The 18,661-nt window shown below is 42.0% G+C and overlaps 1 protein-coding gene across 3 annotated transcripts in view; it reads right to left on the bottom strand.

The window, feature by feature from the left end:
• cpeb3 (cytoplasmic polyadenylation element binding protein 3) overlaps positions 1-18,661 on the bottom strand; it is a 36,226-nt gene that overhangs the window by 5,517 nt on the left and 12,048 nt on the right. For 2 of the 3 annotated variants that reach the window (XM_058064941.2, XM_058064942.2), the window contains exons 4-9: positions 15,419-15,475; positions 7,980-8,147; positions 6,306-6,395; positions 2,335-2,453; positions 1,567-1,681; positions 539-720 (exon numbers count right to left, since the gene is read on the bottom strand). In XM_058064941.2, coding sequence (XP_057920924.2) covers positions 539-720; positions 1,567-1,681; positions 2,335-2,453; positions 6,306-6,395; positions 7,980-8,147; positions 15,419-15,475 — 731 coding nt within the window. Of the gene's footprint in view, positions 1-538; positions 721-1,566; positions 1,682-2,334; positions 2,454-6,305; positions 6,396-7,979; positions 8,148-9,290; positions 9,315-15,418; positions 15,476-18,661 lie in introns of all 3 variants that reach the window. The other variant, XM_058064939.2, reaches the window with a different exon arrangement.

Here is an 18,661-nt window from a genome sequence, read left to right as displayed (position 1 = left end):
ATTCAGCAATCAGGTCTGGTGCTTGTGTATCTCACTAAACATTTCAGTAACATTCCTGACACCGAGTGTAATATTCCGATGTGGAATTCTACATGATTCATAGAGGCCATAAATAAGCAAAATATGCTTAATATCCCATTTTGGATGTGTGAGTATGTCGCTTTAAAAAGTCAGACATGTTGGAACCCAAAAGGGGCTTTCCCCAAAGTGTTCAAACCGCAAACTTCTAAGCGTGGAATTGCATCCCATAATAATATGCTGTGCTCAGGAATTTCGATTGCGAGGGAATTCGGGGTTAGTCCAGCCCCTAAGAGGTGTGTATTGTCTCCGCGTGAGAAATGAGGCCCCGCCCTTCAGAGGCGGGGCTTCTGGCTGACAACCACAGTCCGCGGTTCTGCACGTGTAGGAAGTTCTATAATTAAAGCGACCCTGCGGGACACCTGAGACGTCCGCCATGATGAACGCCGTGTCGCTGAGCTCACGTGGGAATGACAGCAAAAATCCCGGCTGTGGTCGACCTGTCTTTGAACCCGCTCACCCTTTTGTCGATGTCGTTGTGCTGCAGCTGAACGAAGCGAGCGCTGATGGCGGCGATGTAGCTCTGCTGATTGGAGAAGGCCACGCGTCCGGCTCCCTTCGGGTACTTGAGCTCCGGGTCGGTGTCGATGCCGGCGTAGCACACGCCCCCGTACAGGCGGTCCATGATCATAGCCAGCTCCACTGTGGCCAAGGAAGAGTGTTGTAAGCACCATTCCATATGCTATTTGATATGCTATAAAATCTCATCCATTATTATTATTATTATTATTATTATTATTATTATTATTATTATTATTATTATTATTATTATTATTATTATTATTATTATTATTATTATTATTATTATTATTATTATTATCAGCAGCAGCTTTGGAAAACAGCAATCAATGTTTTGCCTCTTTGAATATGTTACAGATAAAACCACTAACCACTAATAATTCAATAAGAATAAGGTCCAAATGTGGAAAAAATCATGATTTTACAAGAATAATAAAAATAAATAATGTCATTTGAAATGAAATATTAAAGAAAAAAATGAATATTATGAGAAAGAAACAAAACAGTGAGCTTGTAATTTTATTAAAATATTATGAGAAGAAAATTTCCAACAAGTAAATAGGTGGAAAATAATATTAATATTATAAATAAACAATGTCATTTTATTAGCATAAAGTTGAAATATTGAGAAAAAATATGCTGTTTTTTGAAAAGTTGTCATTTTTGCAAAAGTTATAATATTTTGGCTATTAAGTCAAATATTATGGAAATAAGTCATAATATTCTGAAAATAACATTAGCAAGATTATTTAAGAAGAAAATTCAAATATTCGTTTTTCAGAATGTGGCCCTGGATGGAAATGAGGTTGGTAATTGATTCCTCGATTGATCAAAACAAGCTTCAGATGAGCTTTTGTTCTCAAATGAAGCTTTGGCCTATTTTTTGCTTTTCGGTGCATGACCAAAATGACCAAAACCAGGACTAAGACATCCATCACTTCATGGTGCTCCAAGCTAGAAGTCAGATACCTGCACGCAGGGGCCGTGGCACCCCTCCTACGAAGATGGTCTTACGGGGGTCCAAAGGCTGGGAGCCATCCATGACAAAATCACTGTCACTCAGGTTCCACGGACGGATCTGGACCTGCAGACACACAGAGAAAACCATGCTGGATTACCAAGTGTAGTTCTAGTGACTTTAAGATTCCAGTTTCAGTTCGCCCGGCACTCGAAATATCAACCTGGACACCCTCGGTCGCCCCTTCAGTGGCCCCACTGATCATATGTCAGAAGACATGATTCTACTGTCTGTCTTTATGGAGAATTGGGGGCAACGAGTGGGAGATTGAATCTGATCTTAAGAGTGCCGACCCCGAAACAGATTGGTTTTTGACACTGTTAGTACTGGAGTGTAGCAATGGGCGAATGGGTACTGCGTGGTGGCCACCTAGGAACAAACACAACCAGCTCCTTTGTCCAGAGGCGTTCATTGGTCATCCATCTTGGAGATTCTAAATGACTTCCGTCCTCCTGTGGCAAAACCAGAGCCACGGTCTCAGACCAACTCCAGTTCATATCCGGTGTGTGACCAGAGTTTGCTAATGAACTGGGAGCTAATTCCCGCCTCCCGTCAGGGCGCCATTCCCAGTCAAATAGACAACGTAGAGTCAACCCTGAAACCAATCCTACAAACTGGCCAAACGCTTAGTTGGGATTAAGTACCCCCACCTTTGAGGCCGGGCTCGGCTATCAAGTACCCCTCTTCCCAACTTGAGGTGTTGTACTGTATGTGCTTACCGGCTTGTCTTTGATGGTGGGACTGGACACGCACAGGTAGAGCTTCCCGTCCTCCTCGATGCAGGCGTCAATCAAAGCTTGAACTGAGGTCTCTTCTTGGAACAGCAGGAAGGCATAACCTGGAAGGCAGTAAACGCAATCCTTTCATAGACATCATCACGTTGTTGTAATCCCGATAAACGCCATCCTTTGAGTCGAGTTCGGCCCTGCGGATCCCACATGTTCGATGCCCTTATTGACGCAAAGTTGCATTGCCGCCTCAGAGTAGAGTGGCACTCCCACGGCAGGAAGCATGGAAAAGCATGCAAAATTGATCAACAACACGCTGCCGAGTTCCCAGAGAGAACCAGATGGACTTCACTGATGACTTTGATGCAAATAGAACGTGTCCGTACCGTGGCATTAAATATTTAGCACTAAGAGCACCGAACGCCCCCAAGGTCAGCACCATTAGGCTTATTCATGTGGGATGGAGATCTGTTCCTAGTAGGAAATACTTCAATAGCCAGTACTATCGTTATTCACGAGATCTAACTTTAAGCTACCTTGTGCTTCTGTTTACTTGTTGCGCACTTCATGCTCAAAGACTAGATAGGACAGCTGCAGTCTGTTAGTACTGCAATACTACAGAGGGTGATCCCACCCAGGCAATAACCGAACCTCCTTGGTTCCTGGATCTTGCACCATCCCCTCAGACTACGTTTGTCCTATCTAGTCTTTGAGCCCGGACTGAGTAAGCCTGCTCGGATGAAAGACAACCTAAGACAACCTGAACAGACATAAGTCAAACGACCTAAGACAACCTGAACAGACATAAGTCAAACAACCTAAGACGACCTGAACAGACATAAGTCAAACGACGTAAGACAACCTAAACAGACATGAGTCAAACAACCTAAGACAACCTGAACAGACATAAGTCAAACGACCTAAGACAACCTGAACAGACATAAGTCAAACGACCTAAGACAACCTGAACAGACATAAGTCAAACGACCTAAGACAACCTGAACAGACATAAGTCAAACAACCTAAGACGACCTGAACAGACATAAGTCAAACGACGTAAGACAACCTAAACAGACATAAGTCAAACAACCTAAGACAACCTGAACAGACATAAGTCAAACGACCTAAGACAACCTGAACAGACATAAGTCAAACGACCCAAGACGACCTGAACAGACATAAGTCAAACGACCCAAGACGACCTGAACAGACATAAGTCAAACGACCCAAGACGACCTGAACAGACATAAGTCAAACGATCTAAGACAACCTGAACAGACATAAGTCAAACGACGTAAGACAACCTAAACAGACATAAGTCAAACAACCTAAGACAACCTGAACAGACATAAGTCAAACGACCTAAGACAACCTGAACAGACATAAGTCAAACGATCTAAGACAACCTGAACAGACATAAGTCAAACGACGTAAGACAACCTAAACAGACATAAGTCAAACAACCTAAGACAACCTGAACAGACATAAGTCAAACGACCTAAGACAACCTAAACAGACATAAGTCAAACAACCTAAGACAACCTGAACAGACATAAGTCAAACGACCTAAGACAACCTGAACAGACATAAGTCAAACGACCTAAGACAACCTGAACAGACATAAGTCAAACGACCCAAGATGACCTGAACAGACATAAGTCAAACGACCTAAGACAACCTGAGCAGACATAAGTCAAACGACTTAAAGGTTGTACAATTCCCAATTTGGGAGGGAAATTATGACACCGTGGAATTACAGCTGGATTTTTCTATTTTCCGAAAAATGCAGTTTCAAAATGTTCCGTTATCGCTTTTAAAACCTCACAAATATACTGCACGCACACACTGGCCCTTGAATGCAACACAGATGTTTCTCCCTGCCAGCCATTCATTGTGCAGCTGTGGTGCATAAAAGATGAACGTTCTTTGACGACTCAGTCAAGTGGATGCACTGCGACGTGCAGCAAGGCGGGATGGATACAGGAAGCGGCGAGGCGGCGAGGCGGCGAGGCAAAAAGGGAACGAAGGAGGCTACCTCAGTTTTAGAACTGAAATGAAAATGCATTAGGACACAATTTCAACTCTAGTAGATCCACACACCCCAAAACGGACAGGTTTTTACAATTACATTCATATTATTATTATTTATTTATATTTTTTAATATATATTTATATGACTACCAATTTTTTTTACTATAAAGAGAAAATAAAAATGCAATGCTACCAAAACTGAACATACTCCATTTGACTATAATGTAGTCGTTTTATAGCTACACATCTTTTAATAGTTCAGGAACAGTTGATGTTGAAAAGCAAATGCGATGGAGAGCAGTTCCATGTCATTTATCACACTGGTAGCAGTTTACACCCCCCAGCCCCCCCACCCCCACCCCCATCCCCGCTCACAGACCAAAATAGCCGCTTAACATTTGCAGCATCAACAGCGATGACGGTGTTGGGTAATATAGGAGGGGATGTACGTGACATCACCATAGTGACCAGATCTCACTGCGGTTGCCGTGACATCAGCTATCCCAGAGATCCCAAAGCTGACACGGATTTGCGTCTTGTTTTTTTTATTTTTTAGAGATCAATAATTGCAAAGGATGCACTGAATACATAAATGTGATCTCATCGTTGTTATGTTTTGCTTTCGTGTTCCGTCACCCCAGGATGCAAGGACGTGGTGGCAGCTTGCTTCTACAAAGTCTCTAATTCACAACGATAAGCTCATGGGAGGAACAGCAAACACACCAATAACTTTTTTTTAACATTATTAGAACACTCTAGACATAAAATAACACCCCTATAGTCACCCCTACACTCTTATTACCTCATATAGTCAACATGATAACAGAATATAAGACAGAAATAAAACTTGTGTCCGTTGCTATAAATGCGATTCAGTGCAGAGTGGGGGGCGGACAGGAAGTGACATCAGGAGGTCAGAGTTGAGTTTTAGCTTAGCAAGGGTTAGCTCATGCCGGCATTATATTTCCTGTTGACGGCAGATCATTCAAACTTGCAATGAAAGTCTGGTATTCATATATATTACAGGGACATTACTGCCACCTAGTGACCGGTGTAGAATACTACATATCATCGCAACATCTTTGAATGCGTCTTCTGAATGCCTTATATATATATATATATAATGCCATTTTTATACTTGGAAATGCTTCATTTAGGCAAAAATAATGTGCTTAAATATGCAAATGTTTACACTATTAATAGGCCGTATTGAATGTTTATCACCCTCATTCCGCGTCAGTGACGTTTATACCGATAAGCGACGGGAAAAAACAAGACTGGACTATGCTATGGCTAGCGATGTTCCTCACTGCCAGGCAGCAAATGGAGAATGTGACAATGACATCATATTTAGGTGTTCCCCTGGGATATCTCAAGCAGGAAGTGTTTTTGGTTTTAATTTGGGCAACATGACACATCGCCAGCCCCGCCCCTCCCCTTTTACATGACAGCCTCCAACTGCAGGAAGCTCATTCATTCCCCTAAAAGGTTGCTACATATTTTTTCCGCTGGGTGTGGTTATGAGAGTCAAGCCTCCCATTAAAAAAAAAAAATCATTTATGGAGAAATGAGAGTGTGAGAGAGCTTCCCCACGTCCTATGACCACGTGCATATGGAATGTGAGATTTCTTTTAATAACTTTCATAACTTCCCTTATCGGACACCCGGCATCGACTAGGCCGGCCCCAGGGAAGACCCGGGAGTTGTCGAGGAAAACTTTGCTCAGGTAACTGTTCAAATAAAGTGAAGACAGGATGGAGTCCCATCAACACCGACACCCCCAGGCTCTCCCAGCATGACCTATGAATTCTGGGTAACATGAACAATTCCAACTCCCTATGACGGCAAGAAACACCCAAGCTTTTATTTATTGCTGTAGTTTTCATGTCTGATGGGAAAATCCAGATTGTGTTTGGAGAAACCCGTCTTACCTTTCGGCGGGAAGTAGGATTTGCTCTCGGCTTTGTGGGGCCAGTCCACCACGAGGTGTCCATAGCGACGAAAACTGTTGGTGATCTCATCTGTTCAGATGCAAAGGAGAGGAAAAGAAAACAGACGTCATTCTCGAGCTTATCGGAGCAGACGATAGGAATGGAATCAAGGACAGGATTGGATCCGATCGGGAAGAGGCCGGGACTACGGGAGACTTGCGGTGTGGACCTGAAGACTCGTGCATTTTTCAAAAAGCTCAAATCTGCAGGTGCTCTTCATTTTTAGGACATTCCCATAAAATATTAAAACTGTACAAAAAGAAAAGGAGAATATGTAATATATGGTTGTGCATTGCTGGACTGGGAACTGGGAAAGCACGAGTCGTTTGATTTTTTCCAGTTAACTTTTTCATGTTAACCTCCATGATGTTCACCAAACGTGAAGCAGGATCCTCACGTGGCGATGCATAAAAAAAATGACTGAAAGGATATTTTACTTCTACTGTGTCATTATTGAGACGTCCTACTACCAGTAAGCCCGTCTCTCCCTTCCTTGCAACGCCCCTTCCAGTGTACAAGACAAGAATAAGGGTAATGAGTGTTTTGTTGAATTATTATATTTCCGTGTACAGTGTGAGTGACTTACGGGTTTGTAGGTATAATCTAAGTTTAATCACAGTCATAGGAACAGAATCTGTACAGAAATCGAGGATCGCCAACTGCAGATGTGTAATATTATTACACATAGTTATATTTCAAATATAGTCTGAGGCGTTTTATGGCTCTTTTATGTTCTGCCATACCTTAAAGGCATTGGATGGACAGGGATACTAGTGGAACCTTGGTTAGAGTCATTCATCCCTTCCAGAAGGTCCGACTCTAACTGAAACGTACTCTAACCAAATACATTTTTTCCAAAAGAAATAATTGATGTTTTACATTTATAGTTTTACCAATAGAAAATACATCTAACTCCTGTATGTTTTGCATGCATGTGTTCTCTCTGCCTTTCTTTTCATAATAAGCCACATTGGAGCCAATTGAGCGTTTCTTTATAAAGAAGGAGAAACATGACCGAATTCAAGAATTAACTCATAGCAAAACAAGAAGGTGGTGTTGGTGTGGATCTTGCTGTGTCTTCAGCAACAATCAAAAATTCAAAAATTTCTAAATCCTTCACGTCCCCAAAGGACGTGTATTATGCTAACATTTTGAATCGTGTTGGATAACTAAGAACTACAGTCGATCGCTGATGACATCATAGGTGTTTTCATGTACTAGCAAACTGCTAACCAGGACGTTTTGTGATAAAAATGCATTAAGAAGACAGTTGGACTCATATTAGTATTAGTGACATGACAAGATGTGCGCCATATTGCATGCTAACTGAGGCAACTTTCGACTTTAACTGAAAAACGCTATTTGTACATTAACCAAGGTTCTTTTGCAATAGAAATTGTTATTTTTGTATAAAAAGTTACTTTTAAAACATTAAAACGGCTGCAGAATAATTTCTTGTATTTTATTTCCTGCTGTTGTTGGCTTATAAATAATTAAAAAAAGACATTTCTCAGTAGAAATCTTTTTAAGAATTTTACATTAATGGTACTACTGTGATCTTATTGATGTGTAACGCATTTAAAAAAAATAAGTGACGTTACAAACGTTATTTACCTTCGTCTATATCGGGGGGCAAACCGCCAACAAAGACTTTCCTGGAGTATCGCTCCATCCTGTCTCCGTTTTGGCAGCGGGTCGGGGAGTTCAAACCTGGGGTCAGGGAGGGGTCTCCGTGGCCATCGTCAAGGAAACCATCTTCAAACGGAAAAAGGTAGGAACGACCTGCAATCGGTGGAGGGAGAGGAGGAGAGAAAGGGAGATGAAGGATAAGAGTGGCGGCCATGTTTGATTGATTGTTAGCATGATCATCTAAATGCTGACTAAAAACACTAACATCCTGTACAATTATTATACAGCGCATGCGTACAATAACTGTAGGACACATTTTTTCCCGCTTGATTCAAAGACAAGACGTAGAAAAGCAACGTATAGAAAGACCAATTCATTCAGCTTAACGTCAGGATGCAGGATGGATGCGTTTCAATCTCGGTGATTCCACAAGAAAAATCCCATTTTTCACATTATGAGCATGATTGATGATTGACTAATGGCTTCATTTCCACAGCACAATAACCGAGTACGTATGGACTTTATGAACACAATAACAACTGAAGAGTTGATGCTTCTTTTCTACTGTACGAGAACTCCTAGCAAGACTCTACTCCTATTGGCCCTTTTCCACCCGCAGATACAATGAGGTCAAATTTCCAGTATCCGCTCAAAGGAGCGATGTAATTGGTCCATCACATTAGATACAGTTGGAACTTGGAGATAAAAAACAGCCCATTCTATCATCTACAAGGTTCTACGTGCTGCAGGGTTCAGTTTCCATCAACACAGGAGACCCTTGATCTCCTCCATCGTGGTTGTTTGTCTTAGTCGGATTGATGCATTCAATGTCGCTCGGTTCTTGCGGGATCACACAATATTGTAACTAACCATTAGTTTCTTAGTTGATTAACCTGAAGCTTATTGTTTTCCATTCATCAGGTATGCCGAGACCAAGGGTGTCACATACTGAAAATGTTACATATCATGCATACATCATACACACGATGCCGGCTTATCCACTGTAACCATGACAACGCTTAATATTTATGAATGGAAGCCAGTCACATGATTCAAGTGGGCTCAGTCCCTCAGGTGACTTTTGAAGGACTCCAAGCTAACAGGCCGCAGCATCAGTTTCCTGGGATGCATTTCCACTATTAAAATCATCTTGCGTCATGTTCATTACATTCAAATTTTGACGACTGAATGGATCACAGCACGGATGAGAAGCGGAGAGCGCCGCCATGCTAAGAAGCCGTTCATCTTGGGACGGACAAGACAAGCAGAAGCCCACAAGAGAGAGCAACACGTTACCTCTTCTGCGGCCAAAGCTCCGGGCTGCTTGTCAATCAAGTGGGAAGGGGAGGGAGGAAGGACACGGGTTAGGAAAGAGATACAGACATATGGATTTGGGGGAAATAACGGCAATACAGGATCATCAGAAACACACAGACGGCCATGTTGAAGATGGGTCATCCTATCTAGTGATCTAGGACATATTTAGTGGCCCAAAGCAGCCCTGGACATCAACGTCTCAGCTTAATAACCTGCAATGGCCGCCACTAGTGTTTATCTTCCGTATGGCAAAGCAGACAATAATATGCTCAGTTTAACACGGACTTAGTTAGTCATTATCATGACCTTGGAGTGACACACGTGGGGGAGTGGAAACTTCCCACAGGGTTTGAGTGCTGGTTGAAAGTCATCCTTCCAACCAACACACATTGAGATAAAGACACGTACAGTAATCAATCTTTTATTGACATTAATTGGTTCAGTTGATTCCGTCGTCATTTGATTTGGGATTTCTTATTTAGAAATGGAATATTTTTGCAGTTAGAGCATAGAAAACCTGTTTGCGACCTTCTAAATATGCTTTTTAACATTATTAGAGCTCTGTAGACATGAAATAACACCCCTATATTCACCTTTACACTCAAATGACCTAATATAGTAAAGGAAATAAGGCATTTAAGACGTAAATAAGACTTGTATTCGTGCATTTTGCTGTAAATGTTTTACACTTGTGCATACAGGAAGTGACAACCGGGGTTCAGAGTTGAGTTTTAGCTCGGCGTGGGTTACGGCCACAGCACTAGCACATGATAAGGATTATTTAGCTTTTTGTGAGATAATTGAAACCTGCAATAAAAGTAAATCAAGTCTGGTGCTTGTGTGTCATCGAACGTTACGGTAATAATACTGACACCTAGTGACCGGTGTCTTATGGACATCTGTCCAGGAACACAATATAAACTATGAAATAGTGTCATGATAGGGTTTATGATACGGCAGGTCAGCCACCTTCCAGCACTATTAAAGCTACTATTTGTGTTTTGTGTGACCGGCAACATTTCAATCATGCTTCATATTTATCTTTATTTATTCACATCTCTGCTCAAACCGTGTGCTTACTGTTTTCATTCTGATTTGTGCTCATTTGTCATTAAATACAGGCATCATGTCTGAAATGAACAGTAATAAAATAATAAGTTGAAGCAAATATTCTTTGTTAGCGGTATAGCAATTGCTAGCTTACAGCAACCTGTTGGATACCCTGTGGTAGCGTCCATCTTATAGCTGGACACACTACACAACTTAGACGCACAACTAGTGTTTTGAAGACAAGACATTATTATGATAATAGTAACAAGAGGGTAAAGTTAAGTAACAAAAAAACCAAGTCAACACATACCTCATTAACATGGTCGCTACTTGTAGCTTTCCCGTGAGACAAAAACAAGCTAACTCACAATCTCGCAATATTTTTGAAGGATAAAATGTAACAATGTTTTTATTTTAAAGTCCCATTTGGAGTCCATGGACCAATGTGGATAACTATATATATATATATATATATATATATATATATATATATATATATATATATATATATATATATATATACTGTAGCTACCGCTAGCTAAGTTGAAGCAACTATTCTTTGTTGCTAGCGTTATAGCAACTGCTAGCTTACAGCAACCTGTTGGAAACCCTGTGGTAGCGTCCATCTTATAGCTGGACACACTACACAACTTAGACGCACAACTAGTGTTTTGAAGACAAGACATTATTATGATAATAGTAACAAGAGGGTAAAGTTAAGTAACACTTAAAAAAACTAAGTCAACACATACCTCATTAACATGGCCGCTACTTGTAGCTTTCCCGTGAGACAAAAACAAGCTAACTCACAATCTCGCAATATTTTTGAAGGATAAAATGTAACTGTGTTGTTATTTTAAAGTCCCATTTGTAGTCCATGGACCATATATATATATATATATACTGTAGCTACATAGCTAGCTACTGCTAGCTAAGTTGAAGCAACTATTCTTTGTTGTTAGCGTTATAGCAACTGCTAGCTTACAGCAACCTGTTGGAAACCCTGTGGTAGCGTCCATCTTATAGCTGGACACACTACACAACTTAGACGCACAACTAGTGTTTTGAAGACAAGACATTATTATGATAATAGTAACAAGAGGGTAAAGTTAAGTAACACTTAAAAAAACTAAGTCAACACATACCTCATTAACATGGCCGCTACTTGTAGCTTTCCCGTGAGACAAAAACAAGCTAACTCACAATCTCGCAATATTTTTGAAGGATAAAATGTAACTGTGTTTTTATTTTAAAGTCCCATTTGGAGTCCATGGACCAATGTGGATAAATATATATATATATATATATATATATATATACTGTAGCTACATAGCTAGCTACCGCTAGCTAAGTTGAAGCAACTATTCTTTGTTGCTAGCGTTATAGCAACTGCTAGCTTACAGCAACCTGTTGGAAACCCTGTGGTAGCGCTGGCATCAATACACTTGCCTGACTGACATTGACTCCATATTTACATTCTCATAGTAATAATAGTAATAATAATACTCAATATGGGATGCGTACTTTTATCTGGTCGCACACGCGTGAGTACATGAAAATGTACTCACAATGTATACATATTGTAGTCGTCTGGAGCCCTGAACTTTAGGTGCAAGTTCCGACTTACAGTACACCACAGTCTAGGACTAGAACTCATTCATCACTTTTAGTACTTTTAGGACCACTTTTATTTTGAAAATGGAGGTCCTGACAAGCCTGGTACACATTCCTGGCCTGGGTACAGTCGGAAGAGAGGCAGCATGTAGGAAGAGGAGAATGATACAATTCCTCTATGTGAGTCAACACCCAGGCACCCGACACGGATGCGTTTTACGGTTTCAATCCCAATGATTCAACCGCCACACCAAATGGCTTTTATTTGCAAAATACACAACGTAGCATTTGTTTGCTATTGACTCATAATATTAACTAAGAATAATTCCCATGGCTCAACAAACATTCTCTGTATGTGATGAGAAAAATTAGTCCATTCCTGTGGGGGGGGGGGGGGATAAAGCCCCCAGTTCAGCAACATTGTCTCTGCATGTTGCAACCACCTTTTTCAAATCCCATCAGAGATTTTGACTGGGGTTCAGCGATGGCCACTTCTTTAAGGCCTTCTTCTGAAACAATCCACCAAACAATCTTTGGTGGACTTTCAGGTTTGAGGCCCGACACAAATCAATTTGGACCGCCATATTTATATTTAACAGAAACCGCGAGTGGCATGCAGTATTACCACGGATGGAAGGGTTTTGGGTATCTGGCGAAGAAGGACTCCATGACAACCAACCAAGAAGTGTTAGCGCTAACAAACCTTGAAGTGGTATAGATGTTTTTTCCACCGACTTATAGTCACCTGGAAAAGATGCCCCAATCCAGGTAGACCAGATGGACAGCTGTCCATTGAGTACGTCACCATGATACTGACTCTGATACATGGACCACATGGATACCACAGCTACATAATAAACAATCCACCGAGGCGCCAGGAAAGCTCCTTTAACGATGATGATGTGTCTCCATCTTGGTTAATATGTACAGTAGCTCACATCATGATCTTCCTTCATGGGATGAATAAAGCCCATCCGTCTTCTCCGCCCCCCAAAACGAGGCTAAATATGTTTCCACATATGCAAGTAAAGCTCTCTGGACTCCTGGCCTCTAAAAACAAACACAGGCCTTTGTGTTGCGGGGGAGGGGGGGCATTGTGGGTCTGTTATGTGAGAATATATTGCCTTGGAGGTTCTTCTCCCTCGCAGGATTTTCATTAAACAGATCTGGCTTTCCAACGGCCAAAAACCGGCCAGGCTGTCTGCAGCTTTGCCCTTTCTCCGTCAGGCCTCGGCAGGGACCTAGCAACCAGCAAAACAGGCAGACACCTTAGCGTGGGCTGGGTGGGGTGGGGTGGGGTGGGGTGCTAATCCCACAATAAGTGATGAGTTCAAGGATCCCTGACATGATTCATCAGCTTTGCTGAGGAACCTTGTTTCTAGTTATGTTCTACATTTTGAACGCCAATGCTAAATATGAAAATGTAATTTATAGTTCGTGGTTCCGGCCATGACGAACTAGCTCTTGGAGTTCCGCTCACCATCGGGGTAACATCGTTCAGGTAAACAAACAAAGATGTTCACAGTGAGGATAATGGTTGCACCTGCAAAGGTGTTCCTTCGAATGTCATCAGTGAATAATCGCCGCAAAACACAGACCGTGATGTGGGCGTCCATCTGTCCATCGTTCTCTGCTTCGTCCATTGTTGTCTTAAACCTTTCACTCTTGTTAAAAATAAACCTACAGCATCAACCAGACACTGTGAACATCCAGCAGCAACACAATCTTTTTGGCACGACTACCATTTTGATGAAAAATATACTGAATTAAGTTAACGATGAGTTGGTTTAATTGTACTCTGCTTCAGCTGAGAGGTTTCATTCTTGGCATCCTTCCGTCTCCGTGAGACGATGGAGTAGTTCCGTGGAGATGGGAGCTGAGAGGTTTTACTTTTATTTAAGAAAAGCTGATGAAGGGTATCCGGGACCCGTTAAGAGTACTAGTGCTTGGTATTTTGGCACCAGGAGGACAAATGAAGCTGGGAGATGAGTTTGATGTCTCCTTATTAGCTCGGCTTCCAAGTGACAGACCGGCGCTTTATTCCATCCAGAGATTGAAGATTCCCAGATTGAAGTCTCAAAGCTAATGGAGTCAGAAACAGTTGCTGAAACACTTGAAACTTTGAAACCAAAGCCCCCCCCCCACCCCCGTCTGCCCACATCAGCGTCTACAGAAGAGCGAGCGACTCTGACAGCTTTGGAAGATCTGTGTGTAATCCTTGACACAGACGTTTAACATCAATACCAGGAAGTTCTTCTGTAGTGGAGTGAAGATGAAGACATGAAGAAGAGTCGTGTTGGCAACAAAACAACGTTTCCTGCCTTTGTGTGTAGGACCTGTAGAATATTGGCCATAGGTAATTATTATTATTATTATTATAAAATTAAAATGTGCTGAACTGAAGAAAAAGGTCATGTGACATTAAAGACCAATACCAGTACAGCGACGGGACTCCAGGACATTCTAGTCTTACATGTTTGGGCTATTTTTAGAAACGTTATTCACAGGTCAACTGTGCTTGAGGTTCATCCTCGGTTTACGGTGTCAGGGAAGCCAGGCTTGGGTAAAAGGGTAGGCAGGTGCACGCCGTGTTTCCTGGCATGGATCACACTGGTGAAGCCAGGGTTCAATTCCACCCTCGGCCATCTCTTTGTGGAGCTCGCATTTTCTCCCCGTGCTTGCGTGGGTTTCCTCCCACATTCCAAAAACATGCTAGGTTAATTAGCCACTCCAAATTGTCCATAGGTATGAATGTGAGTGTGAATGGTTGTTTGTCTATATGTGCCCTGGGATTGGCTGGCCACCAGTCCAGGGTGGACCCTCGTGAGGAAAAAGCAGTCGAAAATGAATGAATGATACATGGGGTCGATTCCATCCAATAGCGGCCACCACAGACAGAGCCCACCTGATCACAACAACAGCGTGTGCTAACATGTTTAGCTAGAAATAGGAGTGATGTCAGCCAAGTGGCATTATTTTTCATCAAAAGTCCAAAAATGACTGCAACTGACTGCAAAACCTGTCATGTACAAGATTCCAAGTGTCGGAACACAACCAGGAAACTTTACCAGGACCACATCGATGCTGCAATTGGAAGCAGCATCCCATGGGAGACCACCACAGGATGCCACAAAGTTCATGGGTTTCTGGGTTTAGTCACAAATTCTGCAATACCACTTATTGTTAAGATCACGTTTTTGCGTATTATTGATTATTGTATTATTATTATGCGGGGGATTTGTTCTCTCAAAAAAAGGACAAGGACACATCAACCAAAGACTGATATTGGAGCCATAGTCTTCATGAAAATAACAATCCTTTAAACCAACTAGCAGACAGCAACCCGTCCAGCTCAACCGCTACACAAGCTTTCGGACTAACGTTTACATCGATACCTAGTACTCTCTGTAGTTGGAATGACCGCACAATGAAGTACAACTTACTGTTCAGTGGCATAATGTGGTCTACTCCAGGATGATGGAAGTTGATGCCCATACGTCCTGCCAAAGACAAAAACAGGAGTTAACAATCCAGCATCCTGACAGATGTTTGCTAGAACCTTTTCTGCTCCTACTGACAATAGGAAAACGGGAGCAAAAAACATGAATGAATACGTGAATATACTACGCAAGTACACATGGTATCAGAGAACAGTCGTTCATTTGTTGTTCCATCTTTGATATGCGTACACACAGAAACACACGCAAGCTAACAAAGGGATCTAAAAGACAATCGAACACAGGCTTCATTCTGCCACCGTGACAAAGGCAGCCCCATCTGTCTGCTTTCATGGGGACTGGGGCGGTGGGGAGACGTCGTCTGTCTGCTGAGTTTACTCATTCCAACTAAGCGACATCAACAAAAACCTCTCGATAAAAATGATCGTTGCCTCGTTGGTGGATATCATTTCGAGTCTATGGCAGCACCACGGTCATAGACCCTAACCCTAACCTAACCCTAACCCTGTCTAAATCCACCTGTGCAACAGTCTGATAACAACCTGGAGACGAGACCTCGAAGCAACAAAGTCATCTGACTGCATTTTCAAGATATGGAAATTCCCACAATGACCCAATAAGTCCTGATCCTGAGTCCTGATGAGTTGGTAAGGCGGCCTGCCTACTAGTGCAGACGGATAATGACATGCTGGTGTGGAGTTAACCCTAAAAGTTAACCCTAAAGTCACTGGGAATTGGAGAGTCGGACTCGCTGCATGGTGCAGGGTGATGTAGTTTGTTCCAAGTCACGGGAGTTGGCTGCTGACAGGAAGTAAAGAGCTGATTGGGAAGAAACCATCAAGTTGTGATGGGAAATTTCATTCCTTTGACCGACTTCGGTTCTTATGAGTCACCGAAGTGTTTCGCAGAAAGAGTTTGGCAAGAGTTCAACGCTATTCCACGCTATACTCTACTTTTCATGTTCAGATGAGTCGGTCGCCTTTCCAAAGCTGCACAACACTCTGGGCTTGTCGGCCATTTATAAAAGCACATGACACCCATGTTGCCTCAAGGGTGTGCAAGTTCCACAGTTGGTAATCCACTAATGGATTTCTACAGGTTCCTTAGTTGGCCAGTTGTCGGCAGAGGTATAAATGGTAATGGTAATGGTAATGGTAGTGGTAATGGTAATGGTAATGGTAATGGTTTTATTTAATTTGAACATGCATCAGATTCCAATTGAGTGCATCTCATAATCAGTTCCCAGTTCCACATGTCCGAAAGGAGTAGGAAGAAGCAAAGCTTATTAAATCCTACCCCTCCATCTGGTACTTTTACAATCACTAACTCTTACATTTGTTCACTTCCTGCTTTCTATAATACAGTTTGTTTTTTTTTGTTTTTTTTTTTTCTAATAATATACCACGTACTTAAGTAGGAGGTGATATGAGCATCCAATGCCATAATGGGTACCATAGTAAGTGTCAATATAGTGATATATATAATACATCATGACTGATGGGAAATGAAATGAAATGGGAAAGAATACTAAGACAGATCTACGTAACACGTGGTGGACGTTGGCGTTAACAACGGACCACAAGGGAGATCTACGTAACACGTGGTGGACGTTGCCGTTAACAACGGACTACATCAGCGACTGAAACAAATACTGCTGATTCATCTTTGACGAGTAGTCATTTAGGGGGCAATTTAGTTCGGACAGTTGCTTTCCCAACACCTTAAAATAGCTCTGGCTAGCTGCCATTTGCGCCCTGAAGATGTTGAGTGGAGCTGCAGCTACGTTCCGGTGAGGTTTCAATAGTCATGTGTTATTATGTACATTGCTGCCACTAGGAATACAACACGACTCAAAGCTTGAATGGAAAATTCGCTTAAGCTCTGCTAACGACCAGACATTAGAAACTATAAAAAATTTAGGATTACTTTTACATTTTGTCTTACGGTTGATAAAGGTTGATTTGGTTAGCAGACGTTTCAGTTAGAGTTGGACCTTCTGGAACGGTTCATACTAACCAAGGTTAGTAACCACTTTACAGATGAACGGAAAGATTGGAAATAATCACGACTGAGTCATCTTCTGCGTTTGTCACCCTGACCTACTTCCTGCTGTCATTCATATTTGCAGCAGCTGCCCCAGCTGCCCCAGCCCGGGACATCAACATAATGAGATCACATCACTTTATTCATAAAAGCACCAGTCATAAAACTATATTCCTTTCATACGTCACATGGTTGGGAGCCTGAGAATCCAGCAGTCACTAAGTTGCTGCTTGGCCGGTAAATATCAAGCTTTCAGCGACAGCTAGAGAAATTGTTTACTCAGACAAAACAAGCCTAGAAAATGTTTTGTTGCCTGGATGGGATCAGCCCGGTCATGAATTTTCCACCATAACAACAGGAGCATTTATTGGATATTAGTTGCAATGTAACCTTGAACTCGACCAATCCCATCATCTTATCTTCATGCAGCCATGGCAGGTTTAGGTGTAAAGTACAGGAACCTGACTTGGGTTGGAAGGGTACGGGGTCAAGTCTAGCTTGCCAAGGGAAGCTAGCTGACCTTTGAACTCAACTTTATTTAGCCTCTCCAAACCTCAGCAAGGAATCCCAACTCCCTAACGTCTTATGACCTTATGCACTGACTGATTGTCACCCTTCCTGGTTTCTTTATTTTTGTATGTTTCAGATCGTCAAGCAAATGTAATTATTAGTCACTGACAACACAACTGGACACAAAATGCTGGTTTTAAATGAACATTTTTATTATTAAAAACACCCAAACCTGCATGGCCCGGTGTGAAAACACGATTGCCCCCAAAACCTAATAACTGCTTGGGCCACCCTTAGCAGCAACAACTGCAATCAAGTCTTTTTGATAACTTGCAATGAGTCTCTAAAGGGATTTTGGCCCACTCATCTTTGCAGAATTGTTGTCATTCGGCCACATTGGAGGCTTTTCCAGCATGAAAACTTTTGAAGGTCATGCCAGCATCTTAGTAGGATTCGGCTCAGGACTTGGACTAAACCACTCCATAGTCTTTTGTTTGGTTTTTGGTGGACTTGCTGGTGTGTTTTTGGATCAATGTCCTGCTGGTCCAACATTCTCCTTCAGGATTTTTTGGTAGACAGTAGAATTCATGGTTTCATTTGTCATAGCAGAAAAATGGCTCCAGACCATCACACTACCACCACCATATTTTACTGTTGCTTGATTTGTTGTTTCCT

Source organism: Doryrhamphus excisus, linkage group LG10 (genome assembly GCF_037039965.1).
Source record: "Doryrhamphus excisus strain RoL-2023G ecotype Guam linkage group LG10, RoL_Dexc_Guam_v1.1, whole genome shotgun sequence".
Classification (NCBI taxonomy): Eukaryota; Metazoa; Chordata; class Actinopteri; order Syngnathiformes; family Syngnathidae; genus Doryrhamphus; species Doryrhamphus excisus.
The sequence above is the reverse complement of the archived record's forward strand: the minus strand, read 5'-3'. Positions and strand labels throughout refer to the sequence as shown.